The 27362-nt window shown below is 33.7% G+C and overlaps 1 protein-coding gene and 2 long non-coding RNA genes across 3 annotated transcripts; 2 read left to right on the top strand and 1 right to left on the bottom strand.

Moving 5' to 3' along the window:
• Window positions 1–13173: 13173 nt before the first annotated feature.
• On the top strand, window positions 13174–14465 carry LOC112703244 (uncharacterized). The gene is made up of 3 exons (XR_003154522.2): window positions 13174–13543; window positions 13806–14192; window positions 14326–14465. It is a non-coding gene; the product is annotated as an uncharacterized lncRNA (long non-coding RNA).
• A 2270-nt stretch (window positions 14466–16735) lies between these two features.
• On the top strand, window positions 16736–17291 carry LOC140174240 (uncharacterized). The gene is made up of 2 exons (XR_011863504.1): window positions 16736–16883; window positions 16979–17291. It is a non-coding gene; the product is annotated as an uncharacterized lncRNA (long non-coding RNA).
• Window positions 17292–21989: 4698 nt separating this feature from the next.
• LOC112703245 (transcription factor bHLH143) lies at window positions 21990–26128 on the bottom strand. The gene is made up of 4 exons (XM_025754605.3): window positions 25674–26128; window positions 24399–25080; window positions 24148–24313; window positions 21990–24031 (listed from the first exon to the last, which is right to left on the bottom strand). The coding sequence occupies exon 4, from the start codon at window positions 24012–24014 to the stop codon at window positions 22920–22922; it is 1095 nt and encodes a 364-aa protein (XP_025610390.1). The 5' UTR covers window positions 24015–24031; window positions 24148–24313; window positions 24399–25080; window positions 25674–26128; the 3' UTR covers window positions 21990–22919.
• Window positions 26129–27362: the final 1234 nt, after the last annotated feature.

The following is a 27362-nucleotide window of genomic DNA, read 5'->3' on the forward strand; positions in this document are numbered from 1 at the left end:
TTGTGTTTAAGAAGGATAGTAGACCCATAAGGGAAGTTGAGAAAAGAAGAACTTGATGAGGTGAATAACAGTTAAGTTGATATTGAACGAGCTGAGGAAGTGTGGAAGGCTGAGTATGAGATGTACGAGGCTGAAATGATGCCGATTAATTGAAATGATGAATTATTATTGAAATGTGATTGATGATTAAATGATTATGATTAATTGAGAAAGTGCAAAAATGTTATATAATTGATGAATATTGGCCATAATGATATTGAATGAATAACTATGATAATTGAGGCCTGATTGAGAATGTTGATGTTGAGTATGTTTAAGTTTTCTTTCTGTTTGTAAAGTGTGTCGGGAACTATATCCCATGAGTGTGTTGGGCACTATCTCCCAAGAGCGTGGCGGGCGCTATATACTAAGAGTGTGGGAGCACTTTACCCTGGAAAGTGTGTCGGGCACTATATCCCAAGAGCGTGGCGGGCGCTATATCCCAAGAGCGTGGCGGGCGCTATATACCATGAGTGTGGGAACACTTTATCCCAAGAGATGCGGCGGGCACTATATCCCATGAGTGTGGCGGACACTATATCCCAAGAGTGTGACAGTCACTATATCCCAAAAGTGTGGAGCAAGTTAGAGAGACGATATTCGGGTTAGCTACCTGGTGTGTTAGGTTCTGGCAAAGTAACCAACACGTGAGCTCATGACCAATAGGAAAGGCATACGCCATATGCATTTGTTTGTCTTGTTTGAGTTTGCATTACTTGGGTTTGCCTAATTGAATATCTATGCTAACTTGCTATATGATTTTCTTGTTGTAACTACATCCTATTTGTGATTTCTTTGTCTGGATTGTATGTCTGTGCAACTGAGAGGCCCTCGTCTGGCAAAAGAGTGACGAAGGCAGTTCCACCAGAATTTTGGAGGATTGGAGGAAGGCGAGAAACTGAGGGAATAAGTTAGAATTAAGTTAGAATTGAGTTAGGGTTAAGAGCCTTAGACGAACTACCCTGCTTATGGTTTTCAATTTTAATCTTTAAGTTTTAAATCTGAGTGCCGAAGTTCTGGAATTGCCTCTGACTTTTTCGAGACCTTATATATTATCTTTGTGGGCACCTTTACCATGTTGAGAACCTCCAATTCTCATTCCATACGTGTTGTTGTTTTTCAGATGCAGGTTGAGAGGCACCTCTTTGAACTTTCTGAAGACTTTTTGGAGGCAAATAACTATTTTGGGTTTTAGGGTTTGTATTTTGCTTATGTATATATAATATATGTATATAGATTCTCCACCTTGTATATTTTGCATTTTGTCCTTCCTAGAGGTTGACTTGGAGAAACAGGTTCATAGCTTGCATGTTAGGATCTATTTGGGGTTATATATATATATGTATATGTATACTCTGGTCGGCTTTTGCTTCGTGGGTTAAGCCAGGAGCTTGTTAATTGTATCTTTGGAACTCTGATCTTATATATGTGTTATCTTTTTCTGTTTGACCTTACCTACCTTTCTGCATTGACACGATCGTGAGTGATGCAATTTCTATTTCGTTTTCAATTACCTTATCTTTCAAGGCTCCTAGTTACGATTTTTTTTCGGTTATATTATATTATGTATTTTTACTTTTAGGGGTCGTAGTGCCTCGCCACCTCTAATTTATGTCCTAGGCATAAAGTTTTGTGTGATAGGGTGTTACAAATAATGCATCCAAAGAATTTGGCTGCTAATCCTCTTGGATCAAATAAAGTTTCTCATCTTCTTGATTCCAATGATGGTCAACCACAAGCTTATTCTAATATTTGGGAAAAAACAAACTTGTATTTGGGTGGCTGTTCTTTCTTGCTGTTTTTTTCTTGTTTTTAACTATTTTAATTGTTGTTGTGGTGCTAATCTGAGTTCATGTTATTGATATTATTAATTTGGTAATTTGATAAATTATTGTTGAAGTATTATTCTTTGACCCTGTGATTGTTAAGTTGTTGTATTTTTGTCTAATTGTTTATTTGAATAATTACTCTGATCTAAGTTCATGTTCTTGGTCTTGTTAATTTGGTAATTTGATAAATTATTGTTGAGATGCTATGTGATTGTTAGAGTGTTATATTTTTGTCTAATTATCAGTTTAAATAATTATTCTGATTTGGGTTTATGTTCTTGAATTTGTTAATTTGTTAATTTGATAAATTACTATTATTGCGGTGTTATTTTTAATCTTGTGATTGTGATATTTAATTATTGTGAATTTGTATTTAAATGAGATTATAATATTATAATTAATGTAATATTTTTTATTTAAATGACATTTTAAAATTTATATTAGATTATAATTATATTTTAGTGTATTTATTTATATTTTATTATTTCATTATAAAATAATTATTCTAATTAAACTATAATTAAATTGATTTAATTAATAAACTAATGAATCAATAGATACAACGGTTCAATTAACAATTCAATTTTTTCGAACTTGTAACTTAATAAAACATAACAAAGGCAGAGTAAGTAACCAGCAATAAAGCATTCCTATTAAATGGGCGAGGCCCAACAGTCTTCTTAAAAAACCGGGACCCAAAAAATAAAAAATAAATAAACGGATACCCATGAACCATTGCACTAGAATACGATCAGATCTAAATTGAGATGAACTCCACGACCAAAAAAAAAATGAGATAAACTAAATTTGTGAGATTCAATTTGTAGATAGATTAATTTAGTTTTTTTATTTTATTTTATTTGTGGACTTGGGATTAATTTAGTCTATTGAGGAACCAAATTGAGTCTCACTAACTCACTTTTTAGTGTGTCGTATCAGCTAGCCATTTTGTTAATTGAATTAGTGACTAAGGGACCAATGTGGTTTAGAGTTATAAAACTTATTAATCAAATTGCATTGAACATTTTTAAAAGAGTAAATATTTAAATTTATACTCAAAAAATTCAGAGCGGGTATTTTAATTCTCAGCAAATTTTTATTCTAAAAAATCTTTAAAAATTATTCTCATCAAACAAATTAGTTTCTTTGTCGTTTTCAATTAATGTTTTAATATACATATTGGATAAATAATTTTTTTCAATAAATTTATTATAAAACAATTAAATTTTCAAAAAATACCACTCTAAAACAAATTATTTGTTCTTCAAAACGGCAGAAAAAACCAATCTATTCGATAAAGTTAATTTTCAAAAATTTTTAGAAAAAAATTTGTCAGGGATTGAATGTTTATTTTTTAAAAAAATTAAGGAACATTGAGTCTTATTCCATATTAGGAATACACTTTACTTTCTTAAGTATGCATCCTAGCTCGATTAAGAACCTTATCTCCACCGGTAGTTGTAGTATGTGATTATTTCCATTAAAGTTAAGTATATCTTAATTCTATTAAAATTATCTTTTGTTTAAATTTTAAGCGTAGTACTCTTTCAAAATAATATATACATAAATAAAAAACAAGAAATAAAAGCAGAAAAATAAACTACATTTGGAAATAGTCATATAAAGAGTCTTTATTAGAATTAAAAGTTATAAAACTATTTGAATGTAATAAATATAAGAACTATAACTTTTTTTTCTCTAATAAATTACATGTTCAAATTATGTAATAAAAAAGTTCACTTCAAATTTATTTTATTCCATGCATTACTCGTACATCACTTTCTAGTTAGCATAATAACCTTACACATCTCTATCTAATTTGTTGTCGCGTCATTAAAATTCGTATATTATTTTATTGGATCCCGTTAGGGAAACAATAGACTATTTGTACAATGTGTACAATGAACTCGTCTTCTATATTATTCTAGATAATATATGTTATTTTATTTTATTTCCCAAATAACCTTTTTTATGTAACCACCATAAATCCATAATCACCTTAAATAATACAAAGATTAAAAACACATTGATATACCATACAATCTTTTCTACTAATCAACTACATAAATGTACAAAATAGTGTACAGATACCTTTTTCTCTAAAGTACACAATTCACAACTTGTGGCCACCAAATTACCAGCTTAATTAAATAAAGAAAATTAATAAATTGAAAGTGATGGAGAATCAGAAGAGAACAGAATACCGCATGTGATAACTGATAAGTGATGAGATGACTTGCTTCACTTTTGTGTCTAGGCTCATATTACCTTTCATAATCTTATTAGGGTTTTTATTCGATTCCTTAGGCACTCACTAAACATGCCAATGGAGACTTTAGGTACAATTTTTAAAGCACACCACATATCTATCTTACAAAAAATTGAGATAATTAATGACCATAAAAGTTCAGACCAACTACATCTTTCACAAGACCAAACTTCTTGTTCTGTCTTGGAAAGGAAAAGTGATGTGAATCTCAAACACCGTCTAATTCAAACAATATTTGCCAGTACAAGGAATATATATATATGGTAACCTGCCCATCCATGAAGCCCCACTCTCCATACTTTTTTTTTTTTTTTTGCTTTTGGTAAGTTTCACTCTCCATACTTCAAAACAAGATAATATTCCTAGCTGCTATTGAATCTTCTCACAGAAAACTTTTATGGTGCTGATAGTAAAAATAAACATGTGATAATGTTCTTATGTGTCATTCTAAAAATATAATACGTGGCTATTGATCTCATTTATTATTACGGTCTTACGGAATACGGAGTAATTAGTAGGTTATGTTCCCATTTCTTATTTAAAAGATAGTCTCTCATTTTTTATAGGTTAATCATGTGATTAACTAAATGAGATATTTGGACCATATTAAAAATTTAGTAAGAAGTTATAGTGGTAACAAAAAAAATAATATAAAAATCATGTATTGTATCAAAAATATATTACAAAAATTTGCTTTATTATTTGTTGACGTATATAGTAAAATATAATTATGGAAAATTTTGAATCTTATTATTAGCTATATATATATGTGTGTAAGATAGAATTAGTTGGTAATATTTATTTAATTAACTAAATAATAATAAAAGGTTTTTTTTATTTAACAATGACCGAACTGCATGATATATAATATATAAATAAATTACACACATGAATATGAATATAATCATAAGTAGGAAAAAAATTGTAGTGTTAGAAAAATGTTATTTATATATTAGAATAATATAATAAACAATTATAATAAAAAAGTTAAATTTATTTTAAAAAAGTCTTTGTTAAAGAATAAAATTAGAATATTATATTTAATTTATTCAGATTTAAATTTAGATATATGTCTTTTTATTTATGTAGATTATTTAATATTAGCTATTTTTAAATGTGTTTGTTATTCAGTTGTAATTATTTTTCTTATATAATAATAAAAAATAAATATAAAAAATAAATTTTTAAATAGTTAATATTAATTATTTCATTATAAAATTATTTTTTAACTCTTGTTTTAAGGAGGATACAAAGTTTATACTTATAATTTAAGATTTATAATTTAAATTTTAGAATTTAAAATTTAGAACGAAATACATTTTTTGTCTTTGAAATTTGTCAAAAATTTTAAAAATGTCTCTAAATTTTATTTTGTTTTAATATACATCAAATATACCTCTTACAACTAAATTTTTAAAAATTTTAGGACTAATCCATCAATAATATATAATAACTATGTCTGATTTATTTATGTTAAAAGTTCTTTTTGTAAAATTGTTGCTGAATTGGTCTTTTAAGTTTTTTGACAAATTAATCATCAGTGATATATTTGATATAAATCGAAAAATTCTGAAACAAAATAAAATAGTATAATTTTAAAAGGTTTAGCAAATTTTAAGGACAAAAAATATACTTTACTCAAAAATTTAAAATTTAATATTTAATATTTAAAATAAAAAATATTTTTTGGCTAAAAATAGATTCCCTAATTTAACTCAATAATAACTTAGTTAATGTTAACAAATTATAACTCAAATGATATAATTTCTCCATATTAAAATAAAAGTTGTGAATTTGAATTTCACTTCTAAGTTCTAACCTTTAAAAAAAAACTTAGTTAATTGACGTAGTTAGTATTTAATAAATATTATCAATCAATTTTGTCTTATATACTCTATATGTATCTAATAAAATTCAAATTTTTTCACAATTATATTCCAATATATGCTAGCGTCATTTATCAAATAATAAAGTAAGCTTTTGTAACTTTTTAGTACACTACATGAATTTTATATTCATTTTTTTGTTTAACTAATAGCTCAAATACCTCATTTAATTAAACATATAATTATACTTAATAACTAGCTGCAAGAAATGAGATTTTCTTTTAAACAAGGAACGGGAACTTACTTCACTAGTTACACCGTAACAATCAATGAGATCAATAACCACACATTGCATTTCTATAGTGACACACAAAAACATCATTACATGCTTATTTTTGTTATCAGCACCATAGAAGTCCCCTTCTCATAATGTATCTCAATCTTGTTTCTTACGTTACATTATATTGGTGTATAAAGCATTTTTACTTCTTATATTTAAAGTTTATCACAAATTTATTAAATCTGCTATATAAATATGACAGATGTATATCAATTAGACCAATTAGTGGTAAATTCTAGAGTTAGCTAGTCAAGTATAACAATATATATAGCTTATTAGTTACTGTAATTGATTGAAATCTTCTATTCAATACAAAATTCACCTTACTCTTTTTTATTCATTTAGTTCATCACAGCTGAGTTCTCTATTTTTCAGAATCATGATCTATAGCTCAGAACCAATTTCAACATAGTGCAGTGAGCGTGGAAGTGTTGTAGATTGATAAATGCATAGAAAATCAAGAATTTTGTCTCCTCCCTCTATATCAACCATGGCAGATCGTGGAAAAGGAGTGGTAGATCCAGAGAATCAACAAAGTCAGAACTTTTTAGTTTACAAATAATAGCAAGATTGATTAATTAACTTGCATCATTTTTATCACAAATAGGAAGAACAACTATAAGTGTGATTCAAAATTCAATAAACCCATACTACTTGCATCCAAATGAAACATCAAGTTTAATGCTCACCCACACTCTATTAACAACCCGTAATTATCATTCTTGGGTGCGATCTGTGTTGTTGTCTATCAAATCCAAGAATAAATTGGGATTTATTGACGGAACCCTTCAAAAACTCAAAAGAAACTATCTAAATTTTTAACTTTTGGACATATGCAACACCTTCATTCTATCATGGCTGCACTCCTCCCTAAGCAACAAAATATTGTAGAGCGTTCTATCATGTAATACAGCTTCAACTTTGGAATGATCTCAAGCATCGCTTTTATCAAGGAGATCTTTTTCGAATTACAGAACTTCAAAAAGAAATGTTTACAACGAAACAAGGAGACCTCTTCGTCACTGTTTATTTCACCAAATTAAAGGGAATTCGAGAAGAGCTTGATGAGTTCAAACCTGTCCCAGATTGCAATTCCGAAACACAATGCTCCTATGGGTTGAAGATTATGTGAGAATATAGAGAACAAGAGTATGATATTCGAATCTTAAGAGGCTTAAATGATTAATATAGCACAGTAAAATCCCAGATTATGCTCATGACACCTTTACCAAATATTAATTCGATCTACTCCTTGCTTCTTCAACAAGAAATGCCAACTCACATCATCAGATCAATCTGAAAAAAAATTTATGGTAAATACTTTGAATACTAATACCGGCAACAACAACTTTAAAGAATTTGCTTCGAATTTTAATCGCTCCATGTGTGGAGGTAGAAGTAGGAACAATCGAGTCCATAGAGAAAGAAATGGGGCAGGTAGAGGATCAACAACAAGTTGTTCTCATTGTGGCAAGATTGGTCACATAGTTGAAACCTACTACCACAAACATGGTTTTCCTCCTTATTTACAAAGGAGATTTGGAACTGTAAGTGTCAACAATCTCGTTGTTGTTGAGAATATTTTTGCTACCAACAACACTTTAAACAATAATTCAACCTCAACTAAAGATAACCAAAGCCTTGATGCATTATTCTCTCCTGATCAAAAGAAACCCCTAATTGCACTTTTTCAAAAAGGAAATGATCAAAGCCATTAACACTATTATAGCCCCTTCAACAAGTGTTTATTATATTCCATCTACATCACATATATCCTTACAACCTAACAATTGGATAATGGATACTGGCGCTACTGTACATGTCATATTTTCCCTAAAAAAATTTTAAACTTACAATGTCATTGATCCAAATTCAATTAAATGCTCAAATGGCACTAAAACCATCACTAACATTTGTGGAACTGTTGTTCTATCACATAATTTCATTCTCACTAATGTTCTGTATGTTCCTTCTTTCACGTTCTATCTTATGTCTGTGTCTAAAGCATCTAACACTCCTTTCATACACTCATAACATGATGCATCTCATTCATCTGAAACATATAGCAATGACACAAATAAGAACACCACTACTATTACTACTCATGACAATGATATATTATCTCACACACAATCTGTCACTGGTGAAGCTGTTGTTCTGAGAAGATCCACACAAGAAAGGCATAACCAAGTTATTTAGAAGATTATCAATGTATGCCTACCACCATCTCCTAACCTCACGTCCAACCATCCCCTCCGAAGTATCCTTTGTCAAATTACATGTCCTATGAAGGCTCTATCTATTACTATCTCAATAAACCATGAACCAACATCTTATGAACAAGCAATCATACACGATTGCTGGAGGCAAGCAATCAAATCTGAGTCAAAAGCTTTAGAAGACAACAACACCTGGAAGCTCACCTCTCTTCCCAAAGACAAAAAGACAATTCGGTGCAAATGGATTTTCAAAACAAAATATAAATCAGATGGAAGCATTAAAAGACACAAAGCAAGATTAGTGGCGAAGGGATTCACACAAACTCAAGGCTATGATTATTTTGACACTTTTAGTCCAACTATCAAGATGACAACACTACGGGTTCTTTTGGTTATTGCTGTAAGTAAAAACTAGTATCTTCATCAATTAGACATCAACACAGCCTTTTTACACGGTGATCTCCCAGAGAAAGTCTTCATAAAGGTGCCTCTTGGACTAAGCGCTTCACCAGGAACAGTTTGCAAACTCCAACGACCCTTCTACGGCCTCAAACAAAAAAAGTCACCAATGGAATTCGAAGCTCTATTCAGTTCTACTTCAATCGAGTTATACTCAATCAAAGGCATACCATTCCTTGTTCACTAAGTCTACCGCAACAGAATTCACCTCAATTCTCATATATGTAGATGATTTAGTGCTAGCAGGGGACATCATCAATGAAATTCAAACCATTAAAAGAAAGCTTGATAACCTCTTCAAGATCAAAGACTTAAGAGAACTTAAATTCTTCCTAGGATTGGAAGTAGATCGTAGCAAACAAGGCATAGCACTATATCAACAAAAATACACCTTAGATTTACTACAACAATATGGACTGCTACATTGCAAACCAGCCAGCATTCCAATAAACTATTCTGTACAACTATCGAAGACTTCCAGGATATCTTTGGAAGATATTAAACTTTATAGAAGACTTATAGGAATATTGATCTACCTTACAAACACAAGACCTAATATATGATATGCTGTCAACAAACTAAGTCAATTCTTGGAATGTGCCACTGATGAACATTTTAAAGCTGCCCTACACATCCTGTGATACCTAAAACTAGCCACTTATAAAGGACTATTGTTTGACTGCTACTATGATTTATCTCTAAGGGGCTTCACTGATTCTGACTAGGGAACTTGTCGTGACACTCGAAGATCAGTTTCAGGGTATCACTTCTTCATAGGAAAATTTTTAGTCTCTTGGAAAAATAAAAAACAACTGACAGTAGCTCATTCCTCATCCAAAGCATAATACCAAGCCATAGCACTGGCCACTTCTAAAGGCATTTGGCTCACTTATATCTTGAGTAGCTTTGGAATTATGTTGGACAGGCCAATGATTTTATCATGTGACAGTCAATTAGCAAGATATATTGCCACTAATACAGTGTTTCATGAAAGAACAAAGCACATAAAAATCGATTGTCACAAGATATGAGAAAAAATGCAAGATGGAAGCCTCAAGTTGATGCCAATCCGTTCAAGAGAACAGATAGTAGATTTTTTTACTAAATCTCTATTTCCATGACCTTTTGAAACTTTTTGTGGTACGCTAGGCTTGTACAACATATACATTCCTAACTTAAAGGAGTTATTGGTGTATAAAGTAATTTTACTTCTTATATTTGAAGTTTATCACAAATTTATTAAATCGATTATGTAAATATGACAAATGTATATTAGTTATACCAATTAGTGGTAGATTCTAGAGTTATCTAGTCAAGTATAACTCTATATATATATATATATATATATATATATATATATATATATATATATATATAATTCACTTTACTCTTTTTTATTCATTTAGTTCATCACAGATGAGTTCTCTATTTCCTAGAATTATGATCTATAGTTCAAAACCAATTTGAACACATTATTAAAAGGATATTTGATTCATATCATAGAGAGTTGATATTTCACCATCTAAACCCAAATACAAACTTCAATTCTATCCAACAGCCAACTCCTCTGAATTAGATAATAGATATATATAAAGATTTTACAACAAATTTTGGAGTTTTTAGTTACGGCCTTAGATGTTTGGCCACCTATCAATTAGTATAAGGATTCTCTTAGAAATCAATAAAAAAATAACTTTTTTAGAGTATAATTAGCTGCATATAGGATAAAAAAAAGTTATAATTTTCAAAGATGAGTTTACATATAAACTTCATTTAAAAAAACTTTTACCTCCAATGAAAACATATCCTTAAGACTTTAAGGTGTAAATTAAACTTGGCATAAGATGCAGTAAAAATTATCTCTTAGTGTTTAATTTATCAATTTTGTTAGCTAACCAATTAGGGTACTAGTCAACTGCAGATAACTAGTATATGGACTGCAAAAGAAACCTAACAAAAAAATTGACAACCCTAAATTAAGAGTAATCTTAATCTCACTTTCATTCTCATTCACAGTAAAACAAAAAAAAAAACACAAAACCCTATCCCTTCCCCCTACGTATCACCAATGTTAGAGCACCTACTCCCCCAAGTCACTTAGCCGCTTAGAGTCACGTCCAGAGTCGTCGTGTCACGCGGAAGGCACCTCACTGCACCGCGCTACCCCATCACCATCGCCTCCATTAACTCAGCTGCCCAACACCGTGAACTACGCAAGAAAGGAAGGCTCACGACGCAGCGTCGTCTATCTGCTACACATGGCATTCTTTCTTATTGTAAGGAAACTCTTCGACGTCGCTTTCCCTGACGTGGTTACGCTCTTTTTTTTTTTAATTTTCTCGTTAGAGGGAACATGAATTCAAATTTTCATGAGTTTTAGATGTTATTTTGGTAAGAGTTTTGGATGTTATGCTTCCTGTATAAGCGTTATCTTTGTAATAGATTTCAGATGTTTGTTTTGAAAAATTTTGGATGTTTGTCCTGAAATTTGTTTTGTTGTTTCTTAATTCACGAACATGCGATACTCTTTTCCATGTGTTTCTTAATATATATATATTTTTTAAGGTGATTGGATGCTTTTTATTTTAAGCTTTACAAGTATCTATTGTTACTCGTTAAAATTTTTAGTACCAAGAATTTAGATATTTCTTTTGTTAAATTTGGACGATCATCTTAGTCTGTTTTAGATTTTTTTTTAGTTTTAGATTTTTACTTGCTCAAAATATTAAAAGCGTCATTTTAGTTTCAGATGTTTCTTTCTGGGTTTTTAGTTGGTTTTCTTGACAAGTTTCAAATGTTTTTTCATCAAAATTCGATTATTCTCTTAGACGATTTCGGATGTTGCTCAATAATGTCTATAACTTCTTGCACCTACAATCTAATCTAACTAGAATAACTTCATTTAATAAATATCCAACACGTAGCAAAAAAATACCGAAGAACCATAACACAAGAAACATCCAACATATATTCAAAAAAACACAAAAAAAACCAAAACATTATACATCCAAAAGACGAGCAAACAGAAACATTTGAAATCTAACAACCAATAAACATCTAAAATCATACTAAAAACATTCACTATATAACAAAACGAAACATCCAAAATACATGCTAAATAAACTTACGAAAAGATACTACTAGAAAAAATAAAAAAAAAACCAAAACATTGAAAAAGAAACTCCTAACATGACCTACAAGAAACATCTAAAATCTAACAATCAATAAATATTTAAATTCATACTGAAAACATCTAGTATTTAACAAAAAGGAATATCTAAAATGCTTGCAAAATAAACATACAAAAACTGAATATAAAAAATATTCAAACCAACCGAAATGGGGACCATTAGCTAACACAAAGAAAAGACAACCAAAACATTGAAAAAGAACATCCAAAAAAAGGATTAAAAATATCTGAAATCAACTAACTTAGAAATACCCAAAATCATACTAAAAATATCCACGTAACAAAAAAAAATCCAAAATACTTGTTATATAAAGATATGAAACCTCATCCACAAATTATACAAAATCAAATAAATAAGACTACCAGAAAAAAATAAAGAGAATAACAACCTAAACATTTAAAAAAGAATATCCAAACATAACCTAATAGAAACATTTGCAATCTAACAACCAATAAATATCCAAATCCAGACTAAAAACATACATTATACAATAAAAAAACATCTAAAATACGTGAAACCTAACAAGAAACCCTCACAACTAAAAAAGGAGACATCCGAAAAAAATAACGAAAAAAAAACCAACACATTGACACAAAAACATTCAAAAAGGACAAAAATAAACATCTAAAACCTAACAACCAATAACTATCTACATTCATATTGAAACATCCAACATGCTTACAACATAAACATACAAAACCTTACCAAATAAACATCCAAACCCAAACATAACAAACATTTAAACCAACAAAAACACTACTAGAAAACTAATTATTACAGACGGATATTTCTGACGGATTTTATCCCACGGAAATACAGACGGAATTTCAAAGGAATTTTTTGTCAGAAAACAAAAAAAATGAATTAGCATAAATTATAGACGAAAAAGAAAATCCATCGATAATTCTGTCGAAAAAATTAATTTTTTCGTGGAAAAAGATTACAGGAAAAAAATCCATCTATAATTAAATGAACAAAAACACTATATTTTATTAAATTATTACAGATGAAAAATTCGTCTGTAATTTAAAATTTTCCGTCGAAAATATTGAATTAAACCCAAATGAAACACGAGTTTCTTCCAAATGAAACACGGGCTTCTTCTCTCCGTAGCACGAGCTACTTCTTTTCTCCATAGCTGCTACTTCTGCTTCTTCCGCCGCTGCCGCTGCCGCCGTTGCATCGCACAATCTCTCTCTGTCATCCCTTGTGTCACACGAGATCCTTCTGCCGCCGCTCTCGTCGCATCTACTCCCATCGTCGCAGAGCTCTCTCTGCCGCTGCTCTCATCGCATCTGCTCCTTCTGGCTCCTCTTCCATCTAATCTCAACTCGCTCTCTCAGTTCTTCTCGTAACCATCTCAGATTTCAGGTATATATATCCTGATTTTATGATTCTGTTCTTCGTGATAAACTTAGGGCTCAATTTTTCTGTGCCAGTTTTAGGTTTATCATACTATGCTTTTGTGCTTTGTTTGAATCTAAAGATTTACTCTGATTTTGATGAATTATTTTCTGCAATCTAAGCTTTTTTGACCTAAAATTCATGGTAGGTCATTGCTTTCTATAGTTTTTAACTTTCGTAGTTTGATATTGATTTTGATGACGTTGGCTCATGGTAAACTAATGTCTAGAGAGTAGCAACTGGAAGGAGACTATCGACAGCTTCACTCGCAATTGAGGACTCACTCGGAAAGTATAGCATTTTATGGTGGAGAGATGAGATAAAAAGCCCATATTCAGCAGAAGTTTAAGACCTTGGTTAGGCATTTGAGTAGTGTCCTACATGACCATCGGTGGTTTGGCATGATTCAGGACTTTTTATTGAAGTACCTTGGTACTACAGTTGCTGTTATTCTGATAATTGAGCCTTTCTTTTCTAGCCATCTAAGGTCTGAGAGATCAACTTTAGGGCGTGCAGAGATGCTAAGCAATCTAAGATATCATACTAGTGTTATTGTTTCCCTATTTCAGTCACTGGGAACTCTTTTTATTAGTGCAAGACGGCTCAATCGACTCAGGTATATTAAATCTGTCATTTATCCTTTTTAGAAGTTGATATCGGTTTTTATTCTTGGTATGTAGGCATATGTTATATACAAATCCTTGCAAAGTTCAAGCCTATATATTCCAATTAAACTATATATTTTATAGTGGTTATGCTGATCGCATTCATGAGTTAATGGCTGTATCAAGGGAGCCAAGCCTGAAGAATGAGAAATCTTCACTCCAAAGACGAGGAAGTAGAAGTTTCATAAGTGAAGCTAACTACATTGAATTCTCTGCTGTCAAGGCAAGTGATTTCAATGAACCATCTATACACCTGAACTTGTCATTATGATTTTGTTATTATTTTGATATTGATGTTGCTCCCAAAAATTCAGGTTGTAACTCCCACTAGTAATGTCTTAGTGGATGACTTGACTCTTAGGGTTGAGTCAGGTTCGAATCTATTGATTACAAGTAGTCATCTGAATTCTCTGCTTTGTGGTCTTTTTTTGTTTCACTTTCTTCTTGAGGTTAGTCAGCCTTGACATTGATGTTACTCTGTTATTATCGATTTAACAAAAAGGATTCCTAGTGGTCAATTGTTTTGATATAGCATTCATATTTCTCTTGCTGAAGGTCCAAATGGCAGTGAAAAAAGCTCACTATTTTGGGTTTTAGGCGGTCTTTGGCCATTGGTATCTGGACATATTGTGAAACCTGGCATTGGCTCTGATCTTAATAAGGAAATCTTTTATGTGCCACAAAGGCCATACATTGCTATAGGAACACTTCGTGATCAGTTAATTTACCCACTGACTGCAGGTTAAGAGGTTAAATCGCTTACAGATAATGGGATGGTGGAGCTATTAAAAAATGTGAATGTCATATCTTGTTCTACTTTGTTTTTCAATGCCACATTACTGTTTAGTTATATTTTTTTATATTTCTTTACTTTATTATTCATCTGAATTGCTTGCACATCTGTCCAAGGTTGATTTTGAGTATCTTTTGGACCGTTACCCCCCTGAAATAGAGGTAAACTGGGGTGATGAACTTTCTTTGGGTGAGCAACAAAGATTGGGCATGGCTAGGCTTTTCTACCATAAGCCTAAATTTGCAATTCTGGATCAATGCACAAGTGTTGTCACAACTAACATGGAAGAACGGTTTTGTACTAAAGTTCGGGCCATGGGAACATCATGCATTACCATATCATATTGTCCAGCATTAGTTACATTCCATGATGTAGTTTTATCCTTAGATGGTGAGGGAGGCTGGAGTGTTCGTTATAGATGGTTTGAACTTTACTATGCTGCTTGTCGCTGTTCAACTTTGGATCTATGCTATTGTTTATAGGATTCAAATTTGCTACAGGGAGGACTCTTCTTCTAAATTGGGGATTGATACAAGGAAGGCATCTCAGACAAAGCGACAGCGTGATGCAGAGACAGTTCAAGAAGCATTTGCCATGAACAAAAAGGTTCAAATATTTTTTATTCTGGTTCTTATGATATCTTCAATGTTCATTATTTTATATTAATATGAAGTATTCCCTGCCTCTTATTTTCTTCTTCTCTTGTCTAGGGTTCTGGATTCTCAAAGTCAAGGGCACAATCATATATCATAGAAGTGATATCATCATCTACATCCATGAATTCTACTATTTCACCATCTGTTGTTCCCCAAATTAAAAGTAATTTGAGGCCATTGCCACTAAGAGTAGCTGCTATGAGCAAAGTATTGGTAAGTACCTTCTGTATATATGCTCTTAACACACACACAGAGACGTATATATGGTGGAGATGGACAACTATCCTGTCATAATAGATTAATTCTACATGTGTCTGAGTTATTTATGAAAATCTTAGATATTATTGTTTTGTGGTAAACATATATTTATATGCATATGCAACTACAACTTTGTTGTACTCAAGTTCTACACTCCTGCAACTTATGGGTTCTACAGTACTCCGATTGATAATGATATTGCCGTGAAAGTTTTACTTGCTGCTGGTTGTGGTTTTTAGGATTTAGTCAGTTCTGAAAGCATTCTCAAGATATGCCTTAGTTGAGAAGCTACACAAAATCAGGATTTTAACAAAGAGTTTTAATACCCAATTGGTTAAGAACGTTGATCTGAGTTTTAATTTGTAGGTTCTTTATTTGTACTTCTTTTTCATTATGTTTGAATATGACATCTTTCTATAAGCCTCATATCCAGCATTCCTGCTGGGGACACAGAGTTTGCTAAAGATGCTGCCTTTGGCTACTAATCTTCGAATCTGGGTGATGTAAAAGCCTCTTTGTTCCTTTTATTACTGGATTGTGCTGACTTTTTTTATATTGAAAAAGAATAAATTTTTTAAAAGATATTTATCCAATTAGTGGGTAGAAGAGAAGACTGGTGGTCAAATACCTGCATCCACTGTTGCTTCTGTTTCCATTGTACTTTTGAGGAAAGGAGAACCAGATGCAGTTTGCCAGCATCTATGCAGCCTGAAAAAAGTATACAAAAATTGATAATGCACTTTAGTTTCTACATTCTTAAGTTATAAGAAGAAAACCAGTGATTTGACTTTGTCTTGTTAGAATATTATGAATTAGTGTGTGTCTATTACCAGTCCCCTTACTGTGTTTCTATTGTAAAAGCAAGGTTCAGCATGTGTAGTTAATGCAGCTAGTGAAAGAGACATGGCTATATTTTTGCACTTGGAATGATCAAGGTAGAATTTCATTCATGTTAATTGAATTTATTTGGCCCTTTTGCATGATTTTTTACAGCTGTTAATGCTGCTTTATTGTTTTGTCCTGTTAACAGGCAGAATTGATGGAAAAACACTTCTTATGTCGCACTGTTGCTAGTTTTGTTTCTTCCTATGGACTAACTAGAAGCTGCACTTGACATGCTCACAAGATGGATGCAAGGAAAATTAAATTAAGTGAAGCCCTCGTCACAAAATCAATTCAAATCAAAATAAATTTATAAATGATTATCTCTTGTATGTTAGAAATATATACTAATGATATTGGACTATTTAGAGGAGATTACTAAATGTCTTTGTTCTTGATACATTGTCAAAACCAAACATCATGTTTGATTCTATTGCTAATATCAAATATTAGTTATTTTGAAATACTATGAACGTTCGGATACAAGTTAGATGAAAATTAGATGAAAATTTGTATTCATTAAATTTATATTTATTTTGCATGAAATTAGGTTTATTTTGTAATAAAAATGTCTAAAAAAATGCTATTTTACCTTACCGACGGATTTACAGACGAATTTTCTGTCTGTATTCATAGTGTGGGATGATTTTCCAAAGGTTAAATTATAGACAGAAAATCTGTTGAAAAATCTGTTGCCAATTACCGATGAAAAATTCGTCGAAAAATCCGTCGAAAAGTTCGCCGTTTCAGGAAAATGGAGGGGAGAATTTACCGAGGAAAAATTTGTCGGTAGCTGGTAAAAATCCGTCGGTAAATAATTTCCGATGAGACTTTTACAGAGGGACAAAATTCGTCGGTAATTTCGTTGGTAACCAAAAATCCATCTGTAATAAAGACTAAATCTGTCTATAAATCTGTCTGTGTTAAGCAATTTTCTAGTTGTGAACAAATCATCCAAAATTTTAAATATCAGATAACATACATGATCATCACGTTGACGAGGAGCAACATTAACACCCTCAAACTTATCTTTAAAAGCAAGATAATTCACAGACAACGCGACTATATTTGAGTCCCTACATTAACTGATGAAGCCATGGATGCTACAAAACTGATTGTGATCCAAACACTCGGACCAAAATGCGGGAGAGTTGTGGGTTGCACTTAGTGTGGCTAATTTTGAGGGAGAATTGATGCTAACCACTCGCCCATGAGAAAAACTAGTAGTAGGGGTGGCACGTCTATGAGCCACAGAATACACAACTTCGCGACATGAGAGCTCCAAAATGCGGTGAGAAAGGCAGAAACACTGCGAGTTTCACGTTTATGGGAGTTGCAGGAGGGCCGTTGTAGTAACACGTTACAATCCGACAATTAAGTGAGGCGCAAAACGGCAGCTGACGGCGGCAGGGAATGCTTCCACTACGACTATGAGAAGAGAGGTGAAGGAGAGTGGAAGGATGCATGTTTTTTTAGCGTAAAACTCATTTTTAAAAAAAATTAAAATCATATTTTTTGAAAAATTTGGCTACTATGTTAATAAGTTTGTTACATATAGAGTTTGTTCTTTATATTTTTCCTTAATTTATATGTGATAAATATGTAAGAAAGTAGTAATGATATTTTATTGCACAAGATCGAGGTCCTAAATGAAGAGGAGGATGGTTGGTCGTGCCGACGACAATGGTGGTGGTGGAGGTGACGGTAAGACTGGTGTTTTTTTTTTTTTTTTTTGAGCATAGAAAGCTCAACACTGTAAAGTGGAGCAAACAAACCAAAATATAAGTACTAAATGAAAAAACATAACATCCCTGCCGATGCCAGCAGTGCCATCAATAACCAAAAGGATCACTATCGGTCCATTCATTGTAGCTCAGAATTGTCCTCTTTATTACCAAGTCAACACCTGCTTCCTTGTTGTTGAAGATCCTAGCATTACGTTCCACCCAAATGTTCCAAATCACTGTAAAGAACCCAGCCAGCCATCTCTTCTGCTCTCTTTTTCGCTTATGCCAGCCAGTCCAACTCTCAAACAGTGTCCTTATTGTGCCAGGTATAGCCCACACTTCACCAAAGGACCGCAACCAACTGCACCACACTTGCCATGTTAGTTCACAGAAAAGAAATAGATGCCTGACCGATTCTACCTCCTTGTTACAAAGTACACAGATGTTATCAATTGGCATAATAACGCCTAGCCTACTCAATCTCTCCTTGGTATTAACTCTACCCACAAGCACAAACCATCTAAAAAGCTCAATTCTTGGAGGTACCACTCCTCTTCAAACCGAACTTGTAAAGCTGTAGCTCGTGATCTCAGTTGACAGACTCTCCGATTGTAGGACTTGCACCATAGAGTTGGTAGAGAATACCCCTTTTACAATCAAACTTCCACACTAGCTGATTCTCTTGGCCATCTGCCAACTTCACCATCCTTAGCCTCTCATGGAGCTGGTTGACAAGCTCCAGCTCCCATTGGAATAACTCTCTTCTCCACTGGAAATTCCATATCCACTCAAGCCCATCCCAAAATCCACAATCCCCTATCATACAACCTTGCTGATTTGAAATAAAAAAGAGTCTTGGAAAAGTCAGTTTTAGGGGCTCACCTGACAGCCAGTTATCTTCCCAAAACAGGGTGCTCCTTCCATTCCCTACCTCCCTTGCCAGGCCAATAAGTAGTTTGTCCTTTATCCTCTGCTCTGTAATATTCAAATGACAGATGTCTTTCCATGGTCCTCATTTTTCCGGCAGCTGCTGATTAGCTAACATTGCACCACCGTTCAGGTTGTTACAGGAGCAAACAATCTTTTTCCACAAGGGGCAATCCTCCTTTAAAAACCGCCACCACCATTTAAACAAGAGCGTTGTGTTTCGAAGCATTGCATCTCCAATCCCCAAGCCCCCCACCTTTTTCGGTGCCTGGACCAACTCCCACTTTACTAGCGGGATACCATCACTACCATCCCCCTTACACCACATAAATCTCCTTTGCAACGCAATAAGCTTATCCGCAACCGCCTTTGGCATCCTGTACAGGCTCAGGTAATATATCGGTAGGCTATTCAGCACTGATTTGATAAGCACCAGCTTGCCCGGCTTGTTAAGGACCTTTGCTTTCCACAGGCTGAGTTTCTCTTCCACCTTATCTATTATTGGTTTTCACGTCTTCACCAGACGCGGATTTGCACCCAATGGGATCCCAAGGTACCTTACTGGTAGTACCGCTTCGTTACACCCTAGCAAATCACACGCCTGATCTATCCATTCCTGCTCACAATTTACTAATATCAGGTTTGACTTATCAAAATTGATGCTCAGTCCCGACATCAACTCGAAGCACCGCAGCAGTCTCTTATAATTCACGATTGTGTCTGTTTCCGGAGGACAAAACAATATTGTATCATCTGCAAATTGTAAGTGCGACAATTCGATATGCTCTCCTCCAACCAGTAGCGGAGCAATGCGTCCGTTCCTGACAGCTTCTCCCAACATCCGATGCAACACATCGACCACTAGCACAAACAAAAATGGAGAAAGAGGATCCCCTTGTCTAAGGCCTCGCTCCATGTGAAACGGCTTGGATGGTGACCTATTTACCAGGACAGACATAGTGGCCGTGCTAACACACTCCATCACCCAATTCCTCCACCGCTGCCCAAACCCCATTTTCTGTAGCACTATATCCACAAAACTCCATCGAACTCTATCATAAGCTTTATGAAAATCCAGCTTAATGATTGCCGCTTTCTTTCTCCACGCCTTTAGCCAATGGACCGTCTCACAGGCGATGAGAGCACCGTCAGGAATTTTTCTACCTTTGACAAACGCAGTCTGAGTCTCTCCCACCAAACCCGGCATAACCGATCTCATTCTTCTGACCAACACCTTCGAAATCACCTTATACAAATATCCCACCAAACTAATCGGTCGAAGATCCTTGATCTCCTTAGCACCCACAAATTTTGGGGCCAGTGCCACCCATGTTATATTCGCATCCGATGGTAATTTTGCAGTTTGAAAGAACTCCATCATCGCCGCAGTGAACTCCTGACCAATCTCTTCCCAGCACTTCTTGATGAAATTCATATTGTACCCATCACTCCATGGGGCCTTAGAAGACTCACAATCCCACACTGCCTCCCTGATTTCCTCCACTGTCGGTAGAACCTCCAATGCTTCTGACTCAGCTCTGCCAACTTGCTTCAACAACCCATCCCGAACACCGATCCTTGGAGCGTCCTCCTGGTGATACAACTCCTTGTAGAATCCCCTGATTGCATGCTTTATTCTTACCTGATTCCTCACAAGTCGACCATGAATCATCAGAGCATCAATCCTGTTAAGACTGGTGTTTATGGTCATATGGTGGAGGATTGGAAAAAAAAGGCTTGAAATATTTGTGACGATAATAGTAAAGGAGAGTATAATGGAGATAAAATTAATAATTTGAAAAAAAATAGTAATTGGTTACCCCTGAAATGATAAATATAAAATTGATCAAAATCAAGTGTTAAAGAATAAAAATTGCTTAAAATTACATGTTAAAAATAGTTTTAAGACGTATCACTAACACTAAATACATAAAACATACTTTACCAAATAAAAAATAAAAGATTACTTAAATCATATTACTATCTAAGATTAACTGGTTGTCGACCGATAGGAATATAGGATCCCCATATGAACCATGCATTAAACACTTAGAAAGGAAAAGAAGAAGAATGGCGTGGCCTTTGCCCTTTGCACTGTAGAAAATATATTGTATATCAAAGGAGTGTTCAACGAAACACTGCACAAAGATTCTCTCTTTTGTTTGTTACCAACCATGACTATTGACCACTCACCATATCCACGCCCGTGCCCTTCCCTCTCACATATTCCCCTGTAATAATTCAACGCTGTGGTCCCCACATGCCCCTATCACTCTATCAGGCTATCACCACACCCTTTCTCTCCCCTTTGATAAATAGAAAGACTTTACATTTTCATATATGATATATCTCTCACGGGCATAGGAATCAATCATCCAAATAATAATAACAATAATTAATAAAATATAAATTAATTAAAAAGCATATATTTCACTCTCTCATAATAAATGCGTGCATGCGACGTAACTACACTAGCAAAAGGACAACAATAACACACAATAAAACTTTGAAAATCATACATCCAACCAATACATCAACATATCATCATCCGATTCTTTTAACAAGTGCTTACACCAATTATGGTTCACAACAACTGAAACCCATAATAATAAATAATAATCAGAAGCATAAAACACAAATATCAGTGTTTCCCACAAGCCATAGTTTACAATACAGTAAAAAATATTGCGAATGAGAGAGAGGAGAGGAGAGAAGGGACCCTCAAACGAGTTGTATTCGGTCACCATAAAAAGAGAGAAGGTGCTTTGCCTTGGCTATAGTGATACCATTTTTTATACATTAAAGATCAGAAGAAAAAAAAGGCAAAAACCCACACACAAGGATTGAATGAATGAATGAAACATGACATGGATCCAAAAAGAGGGAGGGAGTGAAGGGTTCTGTTGGGGCCCATAACAGCCAAGACGCGTGCACACTCGTTTTTGGGTCACTTTTTGGAAAATCAACAACCACCACCAAGTCTTCTCAATTCAAAATTACAGCTCATACCCCATGCCACACTCTGAGTGCTACTTTCTCCAACCCCCAAGAAAATGGACTAATAATGATTTCACATTTTCTCCTTCCTTTAATTTTCTTCTTAATATTTTTGCACAATACTGAATTCTCAGATCCCCTCCTCCTTTTAACACACAGAATAACAAATTAGGCAACAGGTAAGACAAGTGGAAGGCTTTTAATTTTAAGGCTTGGAGTTCTTGACTTCATTCTCTGATTGCATTCGATCTAACAATTCAATTCACACTTCAAACTTCAGAACTCTTTTTGCTGAAAGATGTGATCTCACCTTAATGTAGCCAATTTCCATCAGAATCCACCGTTGCCTTGCTTTATTTTTGCACACCAGAACTCAACGTAACTAATATAGTATATAAATTATAATGTGACAAGTAATCCTGTTAAGAAAAGATTCACTTAGGCATCGAGTCCGAGAGCTCTGGCCTTCATCTTCAAGGATTTCAAGGATCCTATGGCTTCGTCAAGAAGCTCGACAAGTTCCTTGTCCTTCCCACTGGGAATTATGCACTGCAGAATGCTCAGAACCTCTTGTATCTTCTCCTTCCTCATCTTCTTGTTGCCTAACAAGGACCTTATTTCGTCATTTAACCCTTGACTGTTGCTGCCACAGGAGCATCTTGATTCTGCATCGTCTCCCAAGTTTAAGGGTCTGTTCACATTCAGAGAACTTGCTGTATCCATAACTTGCTCATCCGCATGATTTTCTTCGTACAGCTTCCGCTTCTTTGTTTTTCCAGCAGAACTAGCAACTTCTTCTGCAGTTTCCCTAATTGGTTCCTGGTTATGATGACTGGTCATTGTACTCGGTGAATGGCCAGTGCTAGTAACTTCATCATCCTCAGTGGAGTAACCTTCGCTATCAGAGTAAAGTAGTGCATTGATTTCTTCTGTATCTTCATGCATCTCACTTTCAGTGTCCATTCCCCGATTTTCATCATCAACTTTACCGTCTAAAGTTGGTCCAACCACATGGTTCAAATCTCTTCCAAAAGGCGGCTCATTCACATTGTTCAAGTTATTAGAACCATGCAGTTTTGAATTCCAAGAAGCAAGGCACTCGACGGGACTCCCAAGCCGTGAGCTATAAATAAGGGTTGTTTTGTCACCTGATTGGTCGATGACCAGGAATTGCTTCTGATGGAAACCAGATTCACCGTCAGGTTTAGTTTCCTCCCTGAAAGTTTTGACACAGCCCGAATGGAGTTTTTCTTCGGCATTTAAGTTTGGGACAGGGTTAGGTGTAAAACCCTGTCGGAAGCGAGGCAAACAATAAAACCAACCATGAGGTGGTGCATTAGAATGTCCTAACTGCAAATGCGGTAGTGCAGAGGATGCATATGTTGGCATTGTCTCATTCCTCGTGGCCATGTTATTGATGCCTGAGTTCACAGCAGCAGATATGCCATTTTGCTTCCCCGCATAAGAATTCAAATTGGGTGACTGCCAATCGAAATGCAGCTGCGGCATCCATGTTCCGCAGTCTTCTCCCATCACACCAGAACAATCACCTAGAAGGGTTTCAGACATGAATCATGAAACCATCAGCATATATCAAAAACAAATTAGAATTGGAGAACGACAAATTTCAATCAATAAATGACAAATCAACCAATCCAATATTTACCTTACAACAAAAACTTTCAACGCAAGAACTATTTACTATATAAACTTCTTCAACTTTCACCAACAAGAAAAAACAACCAAAACCACCACTCGTAACCCCGAAATTAACGCAAGGCAGAAAAAAACTATTACGTCACCGGCTTGAGGAGATGACGAAAGTATTCAGCCTGCAAAAGAACACCCAAAACAAAAGTATTAACAACATAATTCATAAATTAGGAAAGGGAGAACGAAACAATAACTCTTATATACCTGGCATTCTCTAAGAGGTTGGAAGCACGCTATAACCCTAACTATAATGGTGGAGCAACCTGCAGTACCATTCTCATGTTTCAATGCCCGAAATCTGGTTTGACTTGCTGCTTGGCACACCATAACTACTTTTTCCCAACCCTTCAATAATATCAGAAGAACACAATGTTCCAGAAGACAATGACAAACAAATTGAACGAAATCTGAAGACTACAAAGCCAGCAAAAACAGGTTTCTGATCTGATCAATTTAATAGGACCAAGGGTGAATGAAATTTAAATTCCTAAAGATTAAGTGCAATACCTACTAGCTAATGAAAACTAATATTCTAAGAGTAATAATCTAACAGAGAGGTTCGAAATCGAGATTGGGCTGTAATGATTCAGCTGATCTGACGGACATAACAAGGGATAACAACAAAGAAAGTGGAACCCATTGAGCTGATTGTAGTAAAGAGAATAATACACTAAGAAGAGTTGAGAAGGGTTATATTTGTAATAATTGCAAGTTACAGAATCACTTTGCAATATAGGTTCAGGGAAATGACTTTGCGGTATACATCAACAGAAAGACTAAGCCACCACCGCATGCTGCTTTGTGTCCCTTATCTTCAAAAGAGAGAAAAAAATTCCAACACCACACTCCCTTCAGCTAAAAAGAATAGAATCTGTTTGCAAAGATACTGCAAAAAAAAAAAAAACATTTTTCAACATCAGAGATCTAAATAATTGCTTAGATTTACAAATAACAATTAATCTGTATTAACTGAAATCTCAGAAAAAAAGCATGATGAATCAATAAAAAGATAGAGAAAAAAATCTTCCTGCCTTCCTTCTTTTCCCCGTAATCCTATTTGCAAAGACAAAACCTATTTCCACTAATATTGGGGAAAAATTATTTTAAAAAACAAACTAGCATAGAAATTATGTAACTTGCTTGAAAACTATGCATAGAAATTCCTTAAAACAATATCAAACATATAAACGAAATTTATCCCCCAAAAAAGAGTAAGAATAAAAAAGAAATAAAATTTTCCTTGTGATTTCACGGTATAAAATTAAGATTCAACTGCAGAATTGAAGCTCTAGCACCCTAACGCAATTTCAAAATAAATAAATTATCGTACAACCGACAAGTAAATTTCAAAAAAAAAAAAACGCAAACATGAAAACAAAGAAAAGAACTCCAAAAAACATGAGATTCATTAGAGAAATTTTTTAAAAAGAAAAAGAGAAAAAGAACAACGGAATCAAGGGCAGAGAAAGAAGAACTTACGAGGAAAACTAAAAATTAGATAGATGTGAATCCGAATCGGAAAGGGAGCAAATGTTGTTGAAGTGCGAGAGAAAGAGAAAGAGAAAGAAGAAGCGTGAGTTGGGAACAGTCAAAGTGGAAAGTGGAAACTGTGTGTAACCAAGAAGATGGAACGGAGCTTCAATTATATAGAGCATGCATTGACACATATGCCCTTGAGCGAAGTCGACCAAATAATAATAGTTTAGGATTATCTGTTTACTTAATTAATATTTAGATTAAGGAAACTAAATATGCTAACTATGAAGTTCTGAAGAATTCTGAAACTAGCCTTGTGTGATTTAAGGAGGTAGCTTTCTGGATTCATGCAACATCACTGTTGTTCAAGTATGGGAAATACATATTATGGTCTATGTTGCTTATCATAGAGGATTAACAAATATAATTTTGAAAGCTGATTTTAAATAAAATTCATTGCTTCAATTTGATCTACAAACTTTAGTTATATTTTTTCTTTCTTTAACGTTATATATGTTGATGCCATCTGTTAGACATCGATATGCAAAGTAAAGATTTTTGTGTCACATTTTTTCAAAGACCAAATTAAAGCGTTAAATTTTCTAAAAACCAAATTGATTCATGCGCGATATGTTAATAACTATTTTAAATGTTATTATTTATAATTCAATGATTTATGATTAATAAGACAAATTAAATTATAAATTATGAGAAAAATATTTAAATACTAGAAATTTTCATTGCTCTTTATTAAATAATTTTAAAAAATTATTTATTTAAAATAATTTAGTATTATTTATACATTTTTTATATAATAAATAATTTAAAATTTTTTATTTGTTAATTAAATTCCTATATAAATATAAATGACTACTATGTTAAAGAAAAAAGGTAACTGTGAGTGTTATTGTGTTGTGGAAGATTGTATGATTACTTAATATGTGGCCGTGCGTGAGGAGTGAGAGTGAGGAGTTGTGAGGGCTGAGGACTCAGGAGTCGGGAGTGCACGCAAGCTATTAACAATGATGGGTCACAGCAACCCATGAATTAACCCAAGTTTAATTAACGTCTTTTCTTCTTTTCTTTTATTTTCTTTTTCTCTCTCTACATAATATTCTCTTTCTTTCCTGTGGCCCCGTGGGCAGTTGTATGATGATCCTTGTGAAACGTTTTTTGTTTTCTTGCTTTGGGGTCAATGAACCAACCCCTAGCTTACTAATCTGAAATGACTATATTACCCCTGTCTCAAAACAAGTTAACCACAGCGTGTGGTTAGTGTTGGGTTAGCACTTGTCCCCGTTCCCCTGGACGAATGTACGTCCTACCCAACTCAAATCACATCCTGTCCTTCAATAAATACTAGTGCTTAGCAATTACTACTTATAGTAAAACAGTAATTAACCATGCATTTATGTCTTTCATGTTTGTATACCACCATAATTTCACATTTATGATTTATCCGCTTCAAAATCATACTAAATAAAAAATTCTCATTTTCGCTCTCCTCCAATTTAATACGTCAGTCGTTGAATGAAACAAAAATCTAATTTTCCCTTATTTTTTAATCAGTAAATTTTTTAAACAATTAATTTCTACATCCAAGACTTCAAATCATTTAATTAACGAAGTCCAATCAAGTAATTTTACCTAATATTCCTTCAGGCACCATTAATTAACCTTTCAATCAGCATA

This window comes from Arachis hypogaea, chromosome 7, assembly GCF_003086295.3.
Source record: "Arachis hypogaea cultivar Tifrunner chromosome 7, arahy.Tifrunner.gnm2.J5K5, whole genome shotgun sequence".
NCBI lineage: Eukaryota > Viridiplantae > Streptophyta > Magnoliopsida > Fabales > Fabaceae > Arachis > Arachis hypogaea.

Excerpts from the sequence above, each read along its gene's own strand:
- LOC112703245 (XM_025754605.3), bottom strand. The coding sequence starts at position 24,014 with ATGGGAGAAGACTGCGGAACATGGATGCCGCAGCTGCATTTCGATTGG.